The sequence below is a fragment of the Pelobates fuscus genome, chromosome 4 (assembly GCF_036172605.1).
Source record: "Pelobates fuscus isolate aPelFus1 chromosome 4, aPelFus1.pri, whole genome shotgun sequence".
NCBI classification, from domain to species: Eukaryota; Metazoa; Chordata; class Amphibia; order Anura; family Pelobatidae; genus Pelobates; species Pelobates fuscus.
In genome coordinates, this window is record NC_086320.1 from 50,244,004 (window position 1) to 50,266,185 (window position 22,182).

Below are 22,182 nucleotides of genomic sequence, written 5' to 3' on the forward strand. Positions count from 1 at the left end.
GTTGGTTGTACCATGCATTTGAATTGCCATCTCCTATTAATACTCCCAAAAGCAAAGTAAAAAATAAATAAAAAGTTAGCATCAGTTTAGCATAATATTTATATCCCCCTGGGTCTCTTGCTCAAATGGAGCAGGTAATTAGCAGACAGTTGACTCTCTATATATAAAACTATGCAGCTGGTCACCTGACCCACAGCCTCTGATTTAGGGAACAGACCAGTATTGCTCAAACTCTGTGTCAGTGCACGTACTACTAAACTAACATTTTGTTCTAAGATTTTCTAGATTTTTCAGTAACTTTACCAACACACCCTGTGCGTCAAATTTTTCTAGACCAGGGGTGCCTAAAAGGTAGATCCACAGATTTTTTTTTAAACTACAGCTTCCATGATGCTTTGTCATATTAAAGGATTCTAAAGTCCTGAAAAGCATCATGGGTGTTGTAGTTCTACAACATCTGGGGATCTACCTTTTGGGCACCCCCGTTGTAGACAACTTCCTTACAAATGAGAGCAATGTCTGTCTTCATGAAATATATTTAATGTGATTATATTTATATAATCTATTATTCCACAGATTATCGGCACAATGGGCGTGATCTACAGAGTTCAACGTTATCGGTTCCGGAGCAAGTGATGTCATCAAATCACTGTACCCGATCAGGACCTCCTAATGTAGATAGTATAGGAAGGACAAGGTCTTGGTCACCTAGTGTACCTCCTCCTCAAAGGTATTCTGGATTACTTTAATATACTTACTCAACAAACATTAACTCCTTTTATTTTTTTACAGCTCTAGTTACGGAACTTTGGATGTTTTAAAATAGAAAAAAAAAAAAAACAGAAAAGAAAATTTATCATGTTGCTCATAAATTGTTACATGGTTAAAGATACATATGAAAGTGCTGCTCATCTTATCGTACCAATTGTTTTTACTTTATTTTGCGATTTGGATTGGATTTATGATGCCTTACATGAGTATTTAAAATTTTGAAGTTACAAAATATTTTTGTATTTTTAGACAATTTATTGTCTGCATAAGTATTCACCTTAGTTTCTTTTTATTGAGTAACAGCCTTGTGATCTCAAAATAATGCAAATCTATAGAAACAAACAGCAGGGAGGCCAATGAGCTATAAATGCAAATCAGGAGTAGATTTTAATAAACATTCTAAACTTTAAACATCCCCAAGGCATTGTAAAATCCTTCCCAAAAATGGAACAACGCTGCCTGGAGAAGGTGACCCATAAAGCACATTGACCACAGAATGCATGCAGCGACCAAGAGGTCAACGGTAATTCTGGTGGAGAGAGATATATTCATGTTACAGGACATATGTAACCAAGGCTCTCCACAAAGATAGGCTTCATGGAAATATGTGGAAAAAAGACATTCCTGGAATAAAAGAACATATCACATCCTATCTGGAATGTGCCATAATACATGTTGGTGGCATAAGAAACAAAAAGTTTTTTTTTGGTCTTGTGAGATCAAATTAATGTACTATCCCATGCAGTGAGCTGTAGTAGTTATGATAACCTGGCTGATTTCTTACTTGGGGTCCGCTGGGTGCCTCATCTGGCCTTCACTGGTAACGAAGGAGAGCTGAAAGCTCTCTGACTGAGCTAAAACCTGCAGGATAGGGCACTCCTGGCACCATAACAAATACAGTGAGCTGTAGTAGTTATGGTTCCCTGGTTGACTTCTTACTTGGGGTCTGTTGGGTGCTTAATCCGTCCTTCACTGGTAACGATGGAGAGCTGAAAGCTGTCAGACTGAGCTAAAACTTGCAGGATAGGGCACTCCTGGCACCATAAGGAATACAGTGAGCTGTAGTAGTTATGGTGCTTAGAGTGTTCCTTTAGATTTAGCCTTAGTGTAAAACTTCCATGAGGCAAGCCAAATCATTTCATCATCCTAGGAAGACCAAACCCTTGGCAGTGGCAACATGTTAAAAGCTAGTTTAGTCTGCAAACCCCAATGAGACTGAAGCAATCATTTCAGTAGGATAATATCCCTAAACACATGGTCCGACCTTGCATTAACTTTGCAAGGGGTGACTATACCTATGCAAACAACACGTTTCTGTGTTTATTTATTGTTGTGTGATTGACTATATTAAAGGGTTAGTCAAACCAAAAATTGCCTTTTTAACAAAACACTGTTCTGGGTTATAGTAACCCCTGCTGACATGGTGCCTCCTTAAAAATAAATAAATGAAACAATGACCTTAACCTGCAATCCCACATCCAGGCCAAAGTTCTCCCTGCAGTCAGATGTCACACCCCCTTGCTGCAGCGGTAGGGGAGTCAGGAAGGCAGGGTGGCATGGAAAGGGGGGCCTTGCTGCCTTTGGTGCTCTAACGCCAGGATACTGTGTGTGTTAAACATGGACACAATGTGTGCAAGGAATTCTTATTACCAACGTGGAACAATTTGTTTCAGATTGCTAATGGCACTGATGGAGGTGGATGTACTAAATTATTAGAGGTGGTATACAATTATAGAAAGGGGAAGGCCCTGATCAAACGAGCTTACAATGTATGAGGAAGTGTACCAAAATGTAATTTACCGTCCTTCTGTACATTTGCAAGGTGTCTCATTAACACCTATATCTACACCTATATCCATATATCTATGTAGATATGGAAGTATTACAGCAAAAAATAAGAGCAGGCCTGCAATTAAAAAAAAGGATTTAATTATTCAAGTTGATTAAAACTGACCCATTTTTCTTCACAATAGACTCAGTTTAAGAAATCAAACCATTATCAATGCTCAATATTTTGTGTCACTTAATGACTTAAAAATTGTGTAGCTGTTTTCATGATTTTGTTCTTATTATGAGTGTCAAGACAAATAATTTTTTTATTCTTACATCCTGTTTGAAACAGAACGTTCGATATTTCTCCGTGACCGTCGTTAGGTCACAGTTATTTTTTTTGCTTCCTAGCCAGTGTCTGAGACTCTGGAGACATACAGTCACAGTCTTTACTCAATATCAGTAGAACTAAGCGTACTGATCTCTGCAGCAGTCAACCAAAGTAGATCAGAACCTTCCGAGAGAGAGCAGATTGTATGTGTACACAGGGATAAATTCACTAAGCCAGAAATTTGCGAAGAATCGTCAAGGAAATTGCAGATTTTACACCCAGATTTAGCAAATTGGACAAATTAGACTGTTTTTTTTTTTTTTTTTAATTCTCCAAAATGTCCAGTTTTGTTATAAACCCCTTAAATCTTTCAATATCAGTGTTCAGCTTTATGGTTTATTGTCTAAACAATGACTCGTGGTGAATATAACAACTACATTTCTGCAGCAGAAATCAGCGCTTGAACTGGTCAAAGAGGTGCATTTTGTGGTTTGTGGTGAAATAGTGAATATAAAAGGTTTGAAAATCGGTATAGCAGGGTTATTTACTAAACTGAGAATTCAAAGTGAATTTCAAATTTAAGGTAAAATTTGCCAAACTGGAAAAATTCTCTAAGCCAGCTATGCTTCCTTTTTGACTGCTCAGGCCTTAGGTTTAATTCATGGCTGTCCAACCTGCGGCCCCCCAGATGTTGTTGAACTACAACTCCCATGATTCCCTGGCTATCTGTTCCATTGAAAGAATCATGGGAGTTGTAGTTCAGCAACATCTGGGAGACTGCAGGTTGGACAGGCCTGGTTTAAATTCACTTAGCATTCACTTTGAATTCTCACTTTAGTGGATAACCGCGTGTTTTAGCAAACAGGTTTATAACTAGCTATTTGTTAAAACCATTGCAGCCCTATGACAACCCCTGGCTCTCGAACATTAGAGAAATAAAAGGACTTCCTTTGCTATCCAAGTCCCATTCTACGTGTATATATTTTGTTTGCTCACTGAGCGTGCACTTGTCTTCCCTTCTATGAGCACTTATCTCTATGTGCACCTCTGGATCACTGATCACAGTTCCCTTCATAAAGCTATGGATGAGACTGTGAATATGTTGACAGTGGCAGCGGTATAAGTGCTACCGACTTACTGAACAGTTCCATTCATCAAATTTGAAGATTGAAACTGTGGCCGGGGCTAAACTATATAAATTCATGATGGGACAAAAACAAAAAAAACGTATAGACCAACAGGATAAGGTCTTGAAAGAGAGAGAGTGTATACCACGCCTAATAGTTAATATATGCAAAAATATGCATACATATATTCTCAAGTGTATCCAGAAAATCAGAACCTCGGAATAAAACACAGAATAAAAATAATAGTGTAATGCAGACTTTATTTCTTAACCTTTTATGTTTTTTTATATGTTTGTTTATATTAAAGTATACTATTTTTTTGTTACTTTTTATATTCATTCTTTTTTTACCTCCTGGATCCTGTATATCCTTGGTGGGGATTATACCACCTAAGCTGATTATACTAGAGCAGGTTACATGCTCTAGCAATTGTAAGTACAATATTATTCACTATTTTATTTTATTATTAGTACTTACTTCACCATTGGCTGCTATTTCCTTTTTTTGCATATACCACGCATACTGCACTTTGGAAACATATGCATTAACCATAACAACATATCCTTAGACGGGGTTGTACCGTCCAAGCGCATCACAGCCGAGCTCTGTTACAGCTCATACAAATGTGAGTGGATTGTGTATAGCTATATTCACCACTGGTAAAATTTAACAAACTGTATTGCACTATTTTTATTCTGTGTTTTATTCCGAGGTTCTGATTTTCTGGATACAGTTGAGAATATATGTATGTATATTTTTGCATATATTAACTATTAGCCAACTATTCACAAAGTTTGGGAATCCTTGTTTCATATACTGCTGCCTGTTCACCATCTACTATAGCGAGCGCCTATCATCCTTTTTTTCTTTAGGATAAGGTCTTGCTTGATGGAGTCTCCTCCTGGTCAGAGAGAGAGGTCTGCCTCTGTAAAGGCTGCAGTTTTAGAATCTTTAAATGAACACAACAACCTGCTGATCAACTTTTATGGGGGCAGCAGTGGCTGGGTGCCATTTTTCTTAAGTTGTTAAATCATATTGAAACATTTTACCCCTGAAATTCATCCCCCCAGTGCCCAAAAGCAGTTGTCGACTCCACAAAGGTTTGCAGTGGCGTTGTGTTGAAGGGGCCACAGAGTGGTTGCCCTTGGGTGCAAAATTCTAAAGGGTGCATTATTTCAAAAGAGAAAAAATAAGTAGTAACAATAACTAAAAAATAGCATGCCCTCCCCCTCACACAGAAAATCTCCCAGTGTTCGAACACTACACAGTTTTTCAACATGACGGGGAAAACATTTAACTGGGTGGGGGGTGAGTGTGAAACATTTAACAGTATTTGTCGTGTTAATAACAGCCATACTATCCTCATGTAACCTTATTCATCTTATTGGTGAATTACATAATGCCTATTAATTGCGTGATTTCCCGCCACGTCTCTGTGATGTGTGTGACACATTAGTTTATGCGTGAGTTGGATCTAAAAAATTTCGCAAAGCAACTATTAGTGTTATAGACATCACGGAGACGAGGCGGGTATCGAAGGAGGAGCACGGCTATCTAGGCAGCCTTTAAGGGACTCAGGGAGTGCTATCGATCCACAATTTAGGGGTGCAATTGCCATAGGTGCTGGGAACCCACGCTACACCACCCCCTGGTGGTCAGAGATAGACTGAGAGCGTCAGTCATGGCAGACTTTTAAAAACCTAAAGTACATATGACCATGACTTAGTATCTCCTACATAACTTTATAGCCTAAGCACAATTTTACTTTGTCCAGAATTGTGTTTTGGTTTTTACATTTTTTGCTAATATAATAGTATCTTTATCTGCTGTTTTTGCGCAAAGCAGTGCATTGCAATAATAGGATTACAAAATTACGTTTTTATGCCAAAATAGCTGAGTATGAAATATCCTCCATATATGCTTTTTCGACCGAAATTTTGCATTTTGTTTTTCAATTCACCACCCACTGTTTTTATTGATGGATTGTGGGTAAATTTGATTGGCAGATGAAACAGAAATTTGCTTAAGGCTCTGCCCATTTCAAGTTTTATGAAATCGAAAGCTAAGCACAAAAAAAGTAGTCCCTGCTTTTCTGTATGTGTTTTAGGAAAACTTAGAGTGCTTACGAAAAAATAAAATGAGACTCAGACACAGGGAGCCGTAGATGCAGAACAGATACAGTTTATTTGTGGTGTCATTTTCTATTCATGTAACATACATTATATGGACAATAGTATTGGGATACACCTCTTAATTATTGAATTCAGGCAGGCCCGGACTGGCCATCGGGCACACCGGGCAAATGCCCGGTGGGCCGCGGTGGCCATGGGCCGAGAAGGTTCCAGGATCTCCCCTGCCGGTCTATGCAGGGCCGGCACTATCCTAGCGCCGGCCCTGCAGTAGTCCATGGCAGGCCGGTGGGGAGATCAAAGCTCTCCCTCACCGGCCCACTTGAATAGATCTGCAGCTGGGGAGGGAGAGGACCCGGCGGAGCTCTATCTCGCAGCTCCGCTGGGTTCCTCTCGCGAGATCCGGCGCGTTGCCATGGCAACGACCGGATCTCGCGAGAGTGAACTCTAGCCTCGCATGCTAGAGTTCACTCACCCACTGGACCACCAGGGATGAAAGAGCACCTGAACCCCCCTCCCAGCTACCACCATGCCGGATCCCCCCCCCTCCCAGCTACCACCATGCCGGATCCCCCCCCTCCCAGCTACCACCATGCCGGATCCCCCCCCTCCCAGCTACCACCATGCCGGACCCCCCCCCTCCCAGCTACCACCATGCCGGATCCCCCCCCCTCCCAGCTACCACCATGCCGGATCCCCTCCCAGCTACCACCATGCCGGATCCCCCCTCCCAGCTACCACCATGCCGGATCCCCCCCCCCTCCCTCCCAGCTACCACCATGCCGGATCCCCCCCCTCCCAGGCTAAAGGTAAGAAGGGGGGGGGGACCACATTATAACTGCTTTATTTTATTTTTATTTCCCCCCCCTCCAAACACACACACACACACACAATCCCTTCTAATATTCACACATAGCACTCTCACACCCCATCACACCCAGCACTGTCACACACAGCACTCTCACACCCATCACACACAGCACTCTCACACCCATCACACACAGCACTCTCCCACCCATCACACACAGCACTCTCACACCCCATCACACACAGCACTCTCACACACTGCACTCTCTCACACAGCACTCTCCCACCCATCACACACAGCACTCTCCCACCCATCACACACAGCACTCTCACACCCATGACACACAGCACTCTCACACCCCATCACACACAGCACTCTCACACACAGCACTCTTACACCCATCACACATAACACTCTCACACCCATCACACACAGCACTCTCACACCCAGCACACACAGCACCCTTACACACATCATACACAGCACCCTTACACACATCATACACAGCACCCATCACACACATCATACACAGCACCCATCACACACATCATAAACAGCACCCTCACACACAGCACCCACACACACATCACACACAGCACCCCTCAAACACAGCATCCATCGCACCCTTCACATACACACTACATCCCTCACAGACACCCACTGCACTCCTAAACACATTACGTTCCAGACACACACTAGATCCCTTGCCCAACTCTGGATAATATACGCACACTAGATCCATTTATACACTCTGAATCCTTATATACACACACTCACTAGATCTCCTACACATTCTGGGTCCTTCAAACACACACTATACTACTGTATACACACACACTGCGCCATCTACACACACACACTTCATTCCTAAAATACACACTCTGGATCCCTTATAAACACACTAGATTAATTGTAAACAAACACATACTACACCCTGAAACACACACTCTCTACAACCCCTACAAACACTACATCACCTATATACACACACACTATAGCCTGTATGCACACACTTACTACATCCCCTATACACACATTCTCTACAGCCCCTAGCCATATATGCATTACATTACACCAAAAACACAACACTACTAAAACCGACCTTGTTACACAATACCACACCACAATCAGCTCACTCTACACACACGCAATACCACAAGCAGGCTCCAAACACATGCACAATACTCTTTCCTGGCCCTTTTTTCTCCTGGTATCCATTTATAGAGTCACCAGAGACAAATTGCAAGGAAACACAGTGCAAGCATGTTATTAAATTTGCTTGCACTGTGCACAACAAATACAGGGCTTTTTTCTCATGCTAGAGCTCTTTAGCAGAGCTCTGCGCATGGTCTGCCCTGGAAGAGTATTGAACCAACATGCTCACTTTGAGAGGGGGCGTGTTTGTCATTGGTGATGACGAAACAAACCCTCTCTGCCCCGCCCCCATCTTAGTGGGCCGCTGTGATAAAAAAATGCCAGGCCAAATTTTTCTCCCAGTCCGGCCCTGAATTCAGGTGTTTCAATCGGATCCATTGACACAGGTTTAGAAACTTAAGCAACTTGCCATGTTTGCAATAAATCAGTTTGTGAAATTTCATCCCTGCTAGATATTCCATGGTCAACTCTAAGTGGTATTATTAGAAAGGGGAAGTGTTTAGGAACAGCAACAACTCAGCCACAAATTAGGGGGTCACTGAGTGCTGAGGCACATGGTGAGTAAAAGTCAGCAATGCTCTGCTGATTCTATAGCTGAAGAGTTACATACTTTCACTCAGGGCTGATTGGGGCGCCCACCGGGATATTTCCTGGTGGGCTCCCACTGTCTTGAACCGCAATGCTGGGCGAGCGGCTCTGGAGCCACCCCCCTCAGCGCCAGGCCGCTCCTCAGGGCGCCCGAATTTGGGGGCACCCAGAGGAGCCCTGTCACAGTTTTGCAGAGCCTGATGACTGATGCCTTCTCTGCCATCAAATGCCGGTGACCGGAGGAGGATGCAGGCGGTGAGGGAGGCTCTTCTTGCAGGCTCTCACTCCTCCCTCGCGCGCCCTCTGTGATGCCGGGAGCCGGAATATGATGTCATTCCGGCCCGGTATACTAAACAGCGGGCGGCAGGAGTCAGAGGCTGCCCCACACTGGATCCCAAGGAGGTGAGTGTTTGAGTGTTTGTCAGTGAGTGAGTGTCTACCTGTGTTTGTCTGTCAGTGAGTGTATGTATGTCAGTGAGTGTCATTCAGTGAGTGAGTGTCTGTCAGTGAGTGTCTGTGTGTGTGTGTCTGTCAGTGAGTGAGTGTAGGTCTGTCAGTGAGTGTCTGTGTGTGTGTCTGTCTGTCAGTGAGTGTGTGTGTGTGTGTATGTCTGTCAGTAAGTGTGTGTGTCAGTGAGTGTCTGAGTGAGTGTACGTGTGTGTGTAATTGAGTGTCTGAGTGTATGTGAATGTGTTTCAGTGAGTTTCTGTGTGTCAGTGAATGTGTGTGTCAGTGAGTGAGTGTATGTCTGTCAGTGAGTTTCTGTGTGTGTGTGTGTCAGTGAGTGAGTGTATGTATGTCAGCGTGTGTGTGTCTGTCAATGAATGAGTGACATAAAGGGGCGGCAGAATGGATCTTTGCCTAGGACGGCAGAAATCCTTGCACCGGCCCTGCTTTCACTGGCATTAATATCAGCAGAAAAACTGTGCGGCGGGAACTTTATGGAATGGGTTTCCATAGCCGAGCAGCTGCATGCAAGCCCCTCATCACCAAGTATAATGGCAAGCGTTGGATCGAGTGGCGTAAAGCACGCCGCCACTGGACTCTGAAGCAGTGGAAATGTGTTCTGTGGAGTGACGAATTATGCTTCCCGGTTTGACAGTCTGATCGGTGAGTCTGGTTTGTTGGATGCCAGGAGAATCCTCTTACAATTTTGTAAATGATCAAATCAGTTATATTTCACTTCCTTTAAATGTTTTTAGGATTTAATTTTTTTTACAACCTGTTTACTGGTATTTTAAAGTACAATTTCCAAATTATTTTTTTGTTATTTTTTCCCTTCAAAATGTATCCCATTTTACATTTAAATGTATGTTTTACTTTATGCGATTTTCCAAAGGCTCTGTAAGAATATTAGCGTGTATTGAGGCCCTTGTCCTTATTGTCATCCTTCACTGTCTGTAACCAGAGCCAGATTACAAATAAGGTGATCAACGCAGCCATCTAGAGCCTGGGCTGAAACCTTTGAGCTGATCCTCGCCCTTTAAATTAAAATTATTCCCTGGTTGTCCAAGGTCTAACTGCAGTCCCTCGCAGCTCCAGCTCTCTATGAGGGAGAGTATAGTATACAATAAGGATAATTCACTTAGAACTTTGACATTAGAACAGGCAGGCCTGTGACTGTGACCGGAAGGACACTAGGGTTTGCATTATTGCCTCGCCTTCCTACCCAGAGGTTATTATCACATTATCACATTATATAACTAAAAGGCATTGCAGTGTGGGGAGACTGTGCTTAACACAGTTTCCTCAGATACTGTCACTACACCCACAAACACTCAGCCCCTTATCCTTTCACAGTCACTCCCCCTCACTGTATACCTCTCCAACCTTGTCACAATCACTGCCCCTTTCACCCTGCCACACTGACTCTGTAACATTCCCGCCTTAATCTGCCACACGCTCTTTCGCACATCACCCTGCCTCACTCCCCCGTCACACTCACTAACAAAACTCACCTCCTTCTCTGTTCTAAACTCATTCCCTAACTCTGTCACACTCACCCACCCCCCAACTCGCACACTCACCCCCCACCCAGTTACACACACTATCCTCGCAATGTCATACTTACCCACCTTCCAACAAACACACTCACACCAAAACTCTGTCACACTTATACCCCTCACCCTGTCACACACCCCCATTCTCCACCCTCTTCAATGTCATACACAGTCACTTCTTACACATGAAACATAGCCTTACCATAAACACTACACACAAATACCACAAGCAGCCTTCTTACACACATTACAACGTAAGAAACTACCCCACACACATATGCTCCCAGACACACACATTTACACACAAAGATGCTCAGGCACGTACTTAGGTACACAATGCCAGAGACACAGACACACTTAGCCTCCTCCACACACACTCTCAGCCACTACAGGAGGCCTAGGGCCCTGGACAAACCATGCCTAGGGCCCTGGACAAACGTAATCCAGCTATAGTGTTAAAGGAACCCTATAGGGTCTAGAACAGAAAATGCATCCCTGACCCTATAGTGTTACAAACAACACCTAGCCCCCCTTCCCCGCCTAAATATAGTAAAATCTTAATTTTATTCCTGTCTGTTGCTGCTGGCTCTGCCCCTGATCTCCCTTCTTGGGGCAGAGGGGCAGAGCCAGCACAAGCCAAACACAGCCCAGCTCAATCAGCATCTCCTCATAGAGATGCATTGAATCACTGCATCTCTATGAGAACAGTTCAGTGTCTACATGCAGAGGGTGGAGACACTGAATGTCAGTGAAATGTGCGGCACTGCCCCAGGAAGCACCTCTCGTAGCCATCTAAGGAGTGGCCAGTGGAGGTGTCCCTAGGCTGTAAAGGAGTTTAAGCAAGTGTGGGATATGCATAAGACTATCCTAACTATAAAATAAGGCCAGGGACTAATGAAAGTATTTATAAAGTTGGGCAGACTAGATGGGCCGAATGGTTCTTATCTGCCGTCACATTCTATGTTTCTGTGTTTCTATGTAATGTAGACACTGCATTTTCTCTGAAAATACAGTGTTTACAGCAAAAAGCCTGAAAGGAATTATTATACTCACCAGAACATATACAACAAGCTGTAGGTGTCCCTTTAAATAATCATTACATTTACACCATCTCGAAAACAATCTTTATGAGTCAGGAGAAATCTATCAGTGTTCTGTTTTAAAAAGTGAGTGGTCTAAAGTCCTGGAAGTGGGGCAATCACCATGGAAACCAGTGAAACTAACAGTCACACCAATAGTGATCCCTCTCTATTAAATTTATTTTGCCACTTTTTAGAACAAAAACACTTTGATATATTTCTCCCATTGTGTTTTAAAAAAGCATTCATGGCACATTCAGCCACTTTTCACGTTACTACTACAAAAAAAAAATAATTCCTTGTGTGTCAGTCGAGCAAAGTGATTTTACTTCTAGCTGCTTATAAAGCGACGTTGCTTTCCATGTGTAAAATCTCTTCTGATTTTGAAATCACACAGTGTGCATTCATTTTGAAGGTGTCCAGGTTTAAACTGTTCAGTTCGCGAGTCTCTGATTGCTTTTGCCTTTCCTCTGCCCTAACTCCTCACCAAGCTTTCGACATCCGGCAAACATTTCATGTTTTATTTTACACTTGAAGACACAGCTTCTTCAGAGTTTTCGCTATAATAATCCATTTTCTTCATTCACCATTACATAACTTCACCACTTTTCAGTAAAAAAAATTTTTACACCCATCAAAATCATACTATTAGCACTCATTCAAATATGCTCTCACTGCACAACAAGTTACCCTTTGATCTATGTGTGCATGCGTGTACATTATATAAATATTTTTTTTTACCATTTAAATTGCATACCTCCCAAGTGTCCTTATTTAGGAGAGACAGTCCCTATTCTGGGCCAACATCCTTCTCTTTCTATTTTCTCTCTCAATGTCCCTCTTTTCTGGGAGTTCCATATCATTTGTGTGTCTGAGTGTATATAACAGAGCTCCACACCAATAATACAAACAAAAATGTTTATTTAAACTACAATAAAGAAACTGCCCAACACGCAAATTGATATTATTTTTTGTTATTTAAGGGATCCTATAGTTTTTGTTTTCCTGGCACTATATGTTCCCACAGTGCCCCTCTCTTTGGCGCTGAATGGGTTAAAACTCCTTCAGTCACTTACCTGAATCTAGCACCGATGTCCCTCGGCGCTGTGTCAAGCGAAAGGGATACCTAACGCGCATGCCGTGCCTGCATTAGGATTTCCCCATAGGAAAGCATTATTCAATATTCAAATAATTGCAGTTCCTATTTTCATACATTTCCTAACATTGTGAAGTATGAGTGCTGAGAGCAGTAGATGGAGATGGGAAAGACAGAGGAGGGCAGGGGGCAGGGCGCACGGGGGAGCAAGTGACAACATCATGGGGGCAGGGCCATCCAAAAAAAGGAACTTATGAAAGAGGCACTGGTCTTGCCTCACAGTAAGAGCACTTACATAATCTGTCTTGAGCTGATTGCCCTGGGTATAAATTTCACAGCTGAAGAACATCCAATGATATGCCCACACTGTGCTTTTAGAGATCTTTTCTCTGATACCCTCAATACCATGAAAACAATAGGGGCAAGGAAAAGTAAGTTTCAATCAGAACTGTCAATCCAAATGTGGTACCTTTGAGGGGTATGCATGTGCCAGCAATCTGTCTAGCACAATGTATAGATGAAATGTTATTGTCAAGGTGGAACATACCTCGCTAATGGAATGAACTGTGTAGAGAACAGGTATTGAGCAAACATTACTCAATTACTTACAGGCTTCCTTTTTTCCAGTAGGAGTATGGAACAGGGACCCAGAGGAACAAGATCTGGTCCTGCACATTACAATACCATGGGCAGAGTGGAAAGGCATCGTGTAATAGATAACCACTACTCCCCAGACAGAGAAAGGTAACTAAAGTAATTAGTGGCAACGATAGATAGGGAGAAGGCGGTGTGATGATTGGTGTATAACCAGTTAGGAATTGCTAATGAAATGAGAATATGGCTGAATAGTCTAGCATGTATCGCACCAAATGAATAAATAGTCGATTTTTGCACATCGTTACAAGTGTATTAGTTTATTCCCTAAAAAGTGATTGAAATCCACAAGAGGGTTCAAATATTAAATCCAGCATGGCCAAGTTGAAGAAAATTCCCTCTTAATCTATTTTGGTAGAAGTTTTTCTGCTGAGTTTTCATCTTCCTGAAAAATCTCTATTTAGTGAATAAACCCCTATTCTTTGTTATCTTTTTGAGTTTGTAAGCAGTGGGATATCCTCTCCTGTTAACCCCATCTACTCATAATAATGTGTATTAGTGGGTAGGAATGGTTACATTCATAATCCAACTCTTTTATACATGCTTTCTAACCATTTGAGTAACTTGCAAATTAAATACGGTAAATGAATACTGTTGTTTTTTTTTGTTTTTTTTAATCATAATTATGTAACTCATTTCAGGTTTTTTTTCAGACAAGGATCAACAAAGATATTGTAGTTTTGTCATTATATAATGTGCTATGTATGTATAATGACTTGAAAAATTAATGCATCTATTACTGTCCAGGTTACAAAAAAAAACCCTCATTATTGTGGTAAACTTAGTTTAGGGGGAATCCGTGCCTTACACAATGCTGTAATCATGGTTCAGGGGTTATGGTATTTGGCTGTGGATAATTAAAGTTTTAGTATCTAAATCAGACAGAAGACACCATATTCCACATTGATTTAACTATTTTCTACAACAAATGCAATTCACTGTATCCTTCTTAACAACATGTCACTTGATTACTTGAAATTGCTAAGCAAAAGACACGTTGGGTTAAAAATGCTGTATTATTCCTGTGCTCCGGTTACGGATCCCAGTAGTATACTTTCTCTGAGTTTTATTAGATAGCAATATAATGCAGATCCAATTTATATAAGGATATATTATCAGATTTCAATATCTACAAAGGGTTTAATCGTTTAATGATCACCAACAAGCAATGATCACACAGTACAAATTTGTTTGAAAACAAAACCTTGGCAATGCTTTGGAGATTGGGTTTGAATTAATTTGCATGGGATCATTTTAACATTGTCAATAACTCATTGTTCAGGCAGTAATATTACTGTAGATAAGATACACATATATTAAGCTACAAAGTTATTGCTTATCTTAGAATATATTTGTGTGGATTGTAACTTTGTATATGTTTATCTATTTATAGGTTGCACTATGAGATGTACAACCTGCTAGTTGGTTACCTTTTCAAAACAATCGAGTGTCTAGCACAATAAATAAAAGAAGGGCATTTTTAGGTCTTTCTGGTGAAAGACAACTTAACCTCCCCCCCCCCCCCCCCACACACCGCAATAGACCTACTGTGTAAAAATAAAAAAATGCGGCAATTTGTCAGTGCCTAGATACCCACCTTTACAAGACCTGCACCTGTGGGAAGCTTCCTGTGTACTGACTCATCCAAGTCCATACCCAGGTATACTATGTTAGTGGAGCAAGCAAATTGAAGTAGGTTACTATACATGAGTGTAGTTCGCTCTAAGTACCTCTACATGAATAGGCTAGAACATAAAACGTTAATAAATATTTGTTTGTAATAACCACATCCATTTGTAATTCTGTTTTTTTCTTTTTTTTAACTTCTATCCCTCTTTCCTATCTCCTCTGTCCTTACTCCACTGCATCCCCACCACATCTACCTACTACTACCATCTGATCATGTGTAAATCTTTATAAAAATCTTTCGACTTGCAGAGCCCTTACAGTTGCATATTTTCATACTCACTAAAATGTTACCATTTATCTGCACCATATTACTATAGCTGTGATTGATTTGTTTAGTTCAATAGCTATGATTGATTGGTTTAGGTTTTTTTTTTTTTTTTTTAATCACAAAAGAAAATCTATACATTGCGTTACTATCTGTTTGAAATTGTTGCACGGTTGTCAAAGTATGTTTTAGTAATCCGGACACTGTTCATGCTATTTGACAATGTTCAGATTTTGGAGACGAAGCTCAGAATAAACCTGATTATCGTCCAGATTCCACAAGTCAGACTGGACACTGCTTGACTCGGCCCCCACCCCACCAATTGTACATGGGAGCAGGGCCTTTCTAGTGACTGCTCTGCAATGGTTTTTAATACTTAGTAGATCTGCTGAAGGTAGGGGCATAAGGTCTACAGACCCCCTTCTACTAATATGAGGGTCATGCTGACCTACCACATTTTTATTTTATTTTTTCACTTTAAATGTCTTAGCTGGCTACCGAGCCCTGGCCAGCTGCCACATAATTAACTCTTGCACAGCTGAGTTTTTTTTTACTATTTGGTTGCTAGTGCCGCCAGTATGCAAATAGTACTTCAAATTATTGTTTGCTTTCAAAAAAACAAGTGAATGATAATTTGCGAATGTGCATTCTGCCAGATTAATTCTGTCCCAAATAATTTAAAATCAGTGTTTTATGAGTACTATGAATCCTATACTTTGTATTGAGGTTGGGATGCAAACAGCACTGATTTTTATCTAGATGTCTAGACACTAAATGCATCCGGCCGGTTTGTTAAAATTCCAACCAGATTTGACTTTAGCAAATATGAGAATTGCACTTCTGGTCGGAATTTTCCCATTTTCACCAGATTTTTCCATCCAGACAAAATCTGTTGTTTTGGTAATTACCCCGCAAATGTCATTGGTAGGAATCAAATGCTCAAATACATTATAGTTTACTTAAGCCTCTAGTGTCACAAATGCATTGGATTTAAGATTGAGTAAGCTGTCATACTTTAAGAGATACTATAGGCACCCAGACCACTTCATCTCATTGAAGTGATCTGGGTGTAGTGCCCTTGTCCCTTTAACCCTGCAATTGTAATTATTGCAGTTATTGAGAAACGGAGACATTACTGAGGGTGTATCAATGCACACTTAGCATGAAGACATGCAGTGTCAGCTAACACCCCATAGGAAAGCATTGATTCAGTGATCTCCTATAGGGAAGTCCTAATGCGCTCGCTGTGCATGAACATGAGAGCCCCCTGACTGTTGACATCGGTGGAGCCTAACCCAGTGCCAAGGGACATTAAGTAAAGGTTTATAACCCTTTATCGGGGCATTCCTAGATTAATGGCTCTCCAGGTACCTGTTAATACACATATATGTGTGTGTGTGTGTGTGTGTGTGTGCGTGTGTGTGTGTGTGCATGTGTGTGTATGGGAGAGGACAATTAGCTGAAATATACTACAATGTAGTACAAAGATTTATATCAATGCTATTCAGTGATATATTTTATTTCTGAAATAAATATATAGGGACCTTTTAGAGCAGGTTTATTTGCGAATCCCAAGTTAGTTTTTATTTTTTTAAATATGTACATTTTATTGAGAACGAAGACTGCATCATATCTAAACAACAAACTGTTATAAAAGAATCTAACATTTTCAAGCCATAGAGGGTCTTAGAAAAATCGTATGGTGGACATACCTCTATACCGCTGCGCATTAGATCTGCAGAGAGGAGAGCTGGAGGTGAAACCATTTTTAAATGCCATTACTTCTCTAACAGTAAAGATTAAGGCGATAAGTTCTTTAAAATGATAATTTGCAATTGTAAAGAAGGGATAGAAATCATCAGCATATAGCCAGCGAGATACATAAATCACCCCGAAAGTTGAGACTTTAGTGAGAAATATTGCCAGTACGTAAAACAATGACCTTCTCTCCGAACAATCTGCTCTTATTACTCTGCCCGTGATGGGTGAAAAGAATGAACAGTATTTGCTTGGACTTACTGTGTCTCACAATTAGCATTTTTCGGGCGAGGATAGCAATATTTCCAATCTACACATATGAATTATTGTAAATATATCACACATGTTAATGTTCTTAAGATCCTCACCTGACTAAAATCAAGGCGAAGGACTTTCCAAAGGCAAGGATCTAACATTATGAATTGGAGAGCTATAGATTTTTCTTTCTAATCAAATGATTTTATGTCTCCTGAATGTTAGCTAGATACCAATTGGTATCCAGAGGTTTATTGAAACAGTTAGTAGAGGCATATTTATCTATAAGCAGGTGGGCTGTTGGATAGCCCATGCTCATTAATATGTAGCACCCCACAAGTAAACTATTAACATGTCAGTGTACCCACAAACCTCATGGATACTCCCTAAAATATTTACTGATAATGCTATTGACCTTTAACTCCTATCAGTCTCTCGACTCCCAGGTTCTGCCCAGCAGGGAATTATGTGAATGGCAACACACCACACCTTGAGTGTTTTCTAAACCAAAAATCTCTGCCCAAAACTACTCCTAAACATAGCCCTATGTCTCTTTAGCATTAAACCTTCATTAAAAACAAGTCTGTAATGATTGGCACTTGAGCACAGCATGATTTCAGTTTTGTTTAAACAATTCTTTACACTTGAAAAGTTCAATTTTGACAGAAATATGATATTTTTTTTAGTGGGGGAAAGTTTATATTCATAAGCGGATCAGGAAAAAAAGTCTTCCTGTTCTATCCTATTGAATGCACACAATTCTAACTTAGAACCCCCTTAACACAGTTGCAGATTTTCAATGTTCTGTATATATTTTAATTTACTTTTTAAAACGACAAATACTTTTAGGAGCTTTGATCATTTGCATTTGTTTGTTAATATCAGATGTGATCGAACCATTCGGTTTATATTTAATTTGTCGGGGTGTGAGGCTGGATTGTATTGGTCCACTGATCGTCAGTGTGATTTATAGTGTAATCATGTCATTTATGTTCTATTACTTTTTGCTTTGTCATTTAATTTTACCATCTCGCTGTTCTTGTTTTCCATCAATGCTACAGTCATTATCTTACTCTACCTCGCACCAGATTCAGTCAATCCTTTGATCATCATCTAAGAGATCCAAGGTATTTTTGTCACTGCGTTTTTAATCTCTGCACGTACAATGTGTCCTATAGCCTTAGACCCCTCATGTTTTCCTGCTTATAGAACTGTCCCCAAAAAGCAAACATTTGTACATATGTACAATAATCACTTATTATGAATACCTCCACATAAAACCTATAGGACCTGCCTGGTTTGCACTGTTATATGTAACACAGCATAACAAACAGCATACGTTACTGGAAAGCTTTTCAGATTCAGAGTAGTGCGGTGGTTTTTTAGCTTTTCAGCGATTTGAGCCAATGAGCATAAAACTATCAATTCAGGTAGAATCCACTGCCCTGACAATGAACAGACGAGAGACCACTATTGAGCTATGAAATACAAACATCTGGCGCAATAAAAGGGAAAGCAAAACCATAATAAAAAAAACAAAGGTAAACGTGTCCAAAATATTTACATATACAGTATATGGAGAAATGATATGTACATACACCCCCAAACCCCCATTATAATATACAGGGGTGGCGGATATTATGGGAGAAATAATGCTTTTGAGTGATTGTAGACACATTATAAAAAAAACAAAACAAGACTATTACTTTCCTTTAATATACACTTTAATAATTTCGATCGATAATATATCTAAATGTCCCTGTCTGCCTGAGATTGATGAGAGCTACACTCTTTGGCCGCAGCTGCTGTCATTGACTAATTCAATAATGATAAGTCGGCAAAGTCAGGAGAATTGCATTTTTTTTTGTCTGTCTCTCCAGCGCCTTTTCAGACATACATTTTACTTACTAAAGATAGCTGGATTAATAGAGTGCTAGCTTCCGGGGAGAGCAGCCCCAACTAATCTCTGGATAACTAGGCCATACATGTCCAGGTGCTTTTCTGCTGCTTTAATGCCTGTTTGTTAGCAACATAAATAAAATAACAAAACTCGAATTTAGATAGATAGATATATATGTTATTGCTACATTGTAGCTGTAAATTGTACACGTAAAGAACAACATCTGTAGAGAAGTTTATAAGTGCAATACATTTACATATATGAAACATGTATATTTACATGGTATTATTGTTTCAGGAAGCCAAATTGCTGTACGTGCTTTGATTTCCATCTGTATTCTAGTAATAATAAACCCGCCAATAGAAATGCAGCTTGATTTTTATTGGCTCAGCTCTTATTCGCCCGTCCGCCCCTGTAGGTCCTAATACGGTACCTTCCTTATCTAACATGCAGGGCTCCTTACAGCAGTAAAGAGTGCAACAAACACAAACATGAATCTCTTTTAGGTGTATTTTTGGCCATCCCTACCATGATCATTAACCAGAACGTCTGAAAAATCTGAATTTAATGCTGACTTTGGCACTGAGTCATACTCTAGTCTACGCTAAACCAGTAGAACACACTGTAGTATCCTGCAGGTGAAATAATGACCCACTTGCTGAGGTTACTTGGCTGTTTGCAATATAACAGTAATATAAGCAGCATTGCAGCCCATTTCCCTCTTTCTCAACCCTATAAGGCTATGTTCCTTACCTCTAGACCAGCTCATTTTCATTCTCCCGTGTTTGTGTTTCTCTTTAAACCATTAAAGACCAATGGAAGCCAAAATAGACCGTTTGCTTATTTAGCAGTGCTTTGCCCAGCTTTTGCAGCCTGTTATTGCTGTCCAAGGTTTGACTAACCCTGTTGCAGGTGAGGTGCCGGACTTTAGATGCTCAGAGAGCTGGGTTTATGTCAAAATGGTTTAAAAAACAGCACCTGCAGAGTATTTTATTTGCAGTGGTTATAATCCATAAAGGCATACAATCTATACAGAACACTATGATGTTGGCAAAAAAGGCCATTGGTCTTTAAGGGTTTAACGTTGCCTTTTTTATTTGCCGTGGTTTTAATTTCTGTATTCCATGTCTCTTTAACACTTTGTCAGCCCATAAGTTGACAATTAATGCCTGTTTCTTGGCAGCAAGGATCACCCAATGTACCCTATCTTTTGTGAAGATGCAATCCGTTTGCTACGCTCCCGTAAGATGTGCCGTACCTATTCTGAGGGTGCTAACAATAATCATGAGAGGTACACATGGCATGGAATGTGTAACAATGCGCCCATGATGTGTGCGTTCATATATATGATTTCATTCATAGATAATTTTATGTGTGCCACATTTAATTATGTACAGTGATATAGCAGAAATCATTTTTAGAGAAAAATATTGAGAAAAAAAATCTTCAAAATAGAAATTATTTTTTTTTTCTCCAGCAAGTTAAATGTAAATTATTTAATATGTATGAATGGGGCATTTAATCCTGTTAACTTTTTTTTGCAGCATGTACTCATGTTATACAATACCCCCGCTATACAATATGTGTGCAGTTACTACTTCAATTACTCATTTAATGTTTTCTTCTACTGTAGTAATACTAAAATACTACTATAGTCTGGTTTAAATAGTTTTTTTATTAGGCATGCTCTAAAAGATGCCTCGATTCAATATTTTGGATAAGCTTCCCAAATGATTGCAATCTGTTAGAATTTTATTTTTTAATTGATTAATTTACAAAAATTCCCATGTATTTTAATCTATAGATCTGTAGACTGATCATTTGAAAAGTTTATAAAAAAAATATTAAATCAAGTCCTTAGTCCTATAAAATTATTTGATACTTAAAAGGTACTATTTAGACTGACTTTCAAAATGCTACCATAAACCCTCTTGTGATTTTTTGGGGGGAACATTTCGTATAATTATTTGTTCAATTTATTCTCATCGTGGAAGGTGCAAGGACTCATAAGAGAGTCTTTGAGAAGTGGATATTGATAACAAACAATAATTATCTTAGATTAAGCAAATACACCAACCCTTGCCTTAATGACAGCCTCACAAGCATTTGGTTAACAAGTCAGTTGGAAATCATGCAACATGTCTTCCTAAATCTTCTGTCGAAATTCCCTTTATAGGGTAGGTAGAAAAAAACATAAGGTACATATATTTATTGTTTTATGTACTTACTTTTACTAGCCCAATGTGCAATTGCCTTGTTAAACCTATTCGACACATCCAGACATTGTGAACCTACTAAAGACACTGCAAGGCAAGCTTGTCAAACTCAAAGCCTAACACGGGCCAAATAAACAAGGTTTAAGTTTATGTGGTCTGCAAAAAAACAAAAACCTCAGTTTTCATAGAAACGTGGGTTTATTTAGAAAAGTACAATAAAAAAAAAGTTTCCTAACTTTCGCTGGACGTCCTCACGCTCGTAGGGCTTCAAAGTAAACAAAACAAATTTATTTTAACTAGACGTGCATTTGCATATAACCAATGTTTCAGTCCAATTACCTTGACATATTAAGGAAAGCTTGGTAATGGGACTGAAATTGTGAATGTATGTTTCTGCACAGCTATAAAAAAAACAAATTACGTTATCTTGTTGATTTTGAAGTCCTTTGAGTGTGTTCTGCGCTTGGTGACCTCAGCCAATCCAATGCTTTCCCATAGGAAAGCATTGGGAGGCTATTGTGCATTTGTGCCAAAAAGCTGCGTGGCCAATCTCCTTGGGGAGCGTTCAGCGCCTCCATGCAGACCCAATCT

The 22,182-nt window shown here is 40.1% G+C and overlaps 1 protein-coding gene across 11 annotated transcripts in view; it reads left to right on the forward strand.

Annotated features, from left to right (window-relative positions):
- RIMS2 (regulating synaptic membrane exocytosis 2) overlaps window positions 1–22,182 on the forward strand; it is a 627,382-nt gene that overhangs the window by 409,120 nt on the left and 196,080 nt on the right. For 9 of the 11 annotated variants that reach the window (XM_063451153.1, XM_063451154.1, XM_063451156.1 and 6 more), the window contains 2 exons: window positions 577–730; window positions 13,482–13,598. In XM_063451153.1, the coding sequence (XP_063307223.1) occupies window positions 577–730; window positions 13,482–13,598 (271 nt within the window). Of the gene's footprint in view, window positions 1–576; window positions 731–13,481; window positions 13,599–18,536; window positions 18,603–20,558; window positions 20,667–22,182 lie in introns of all 11 variants that reach the window. The other 2 variants (XM_063451151.1, XM_063451152.1) reach the window with 2 other exon arrangements.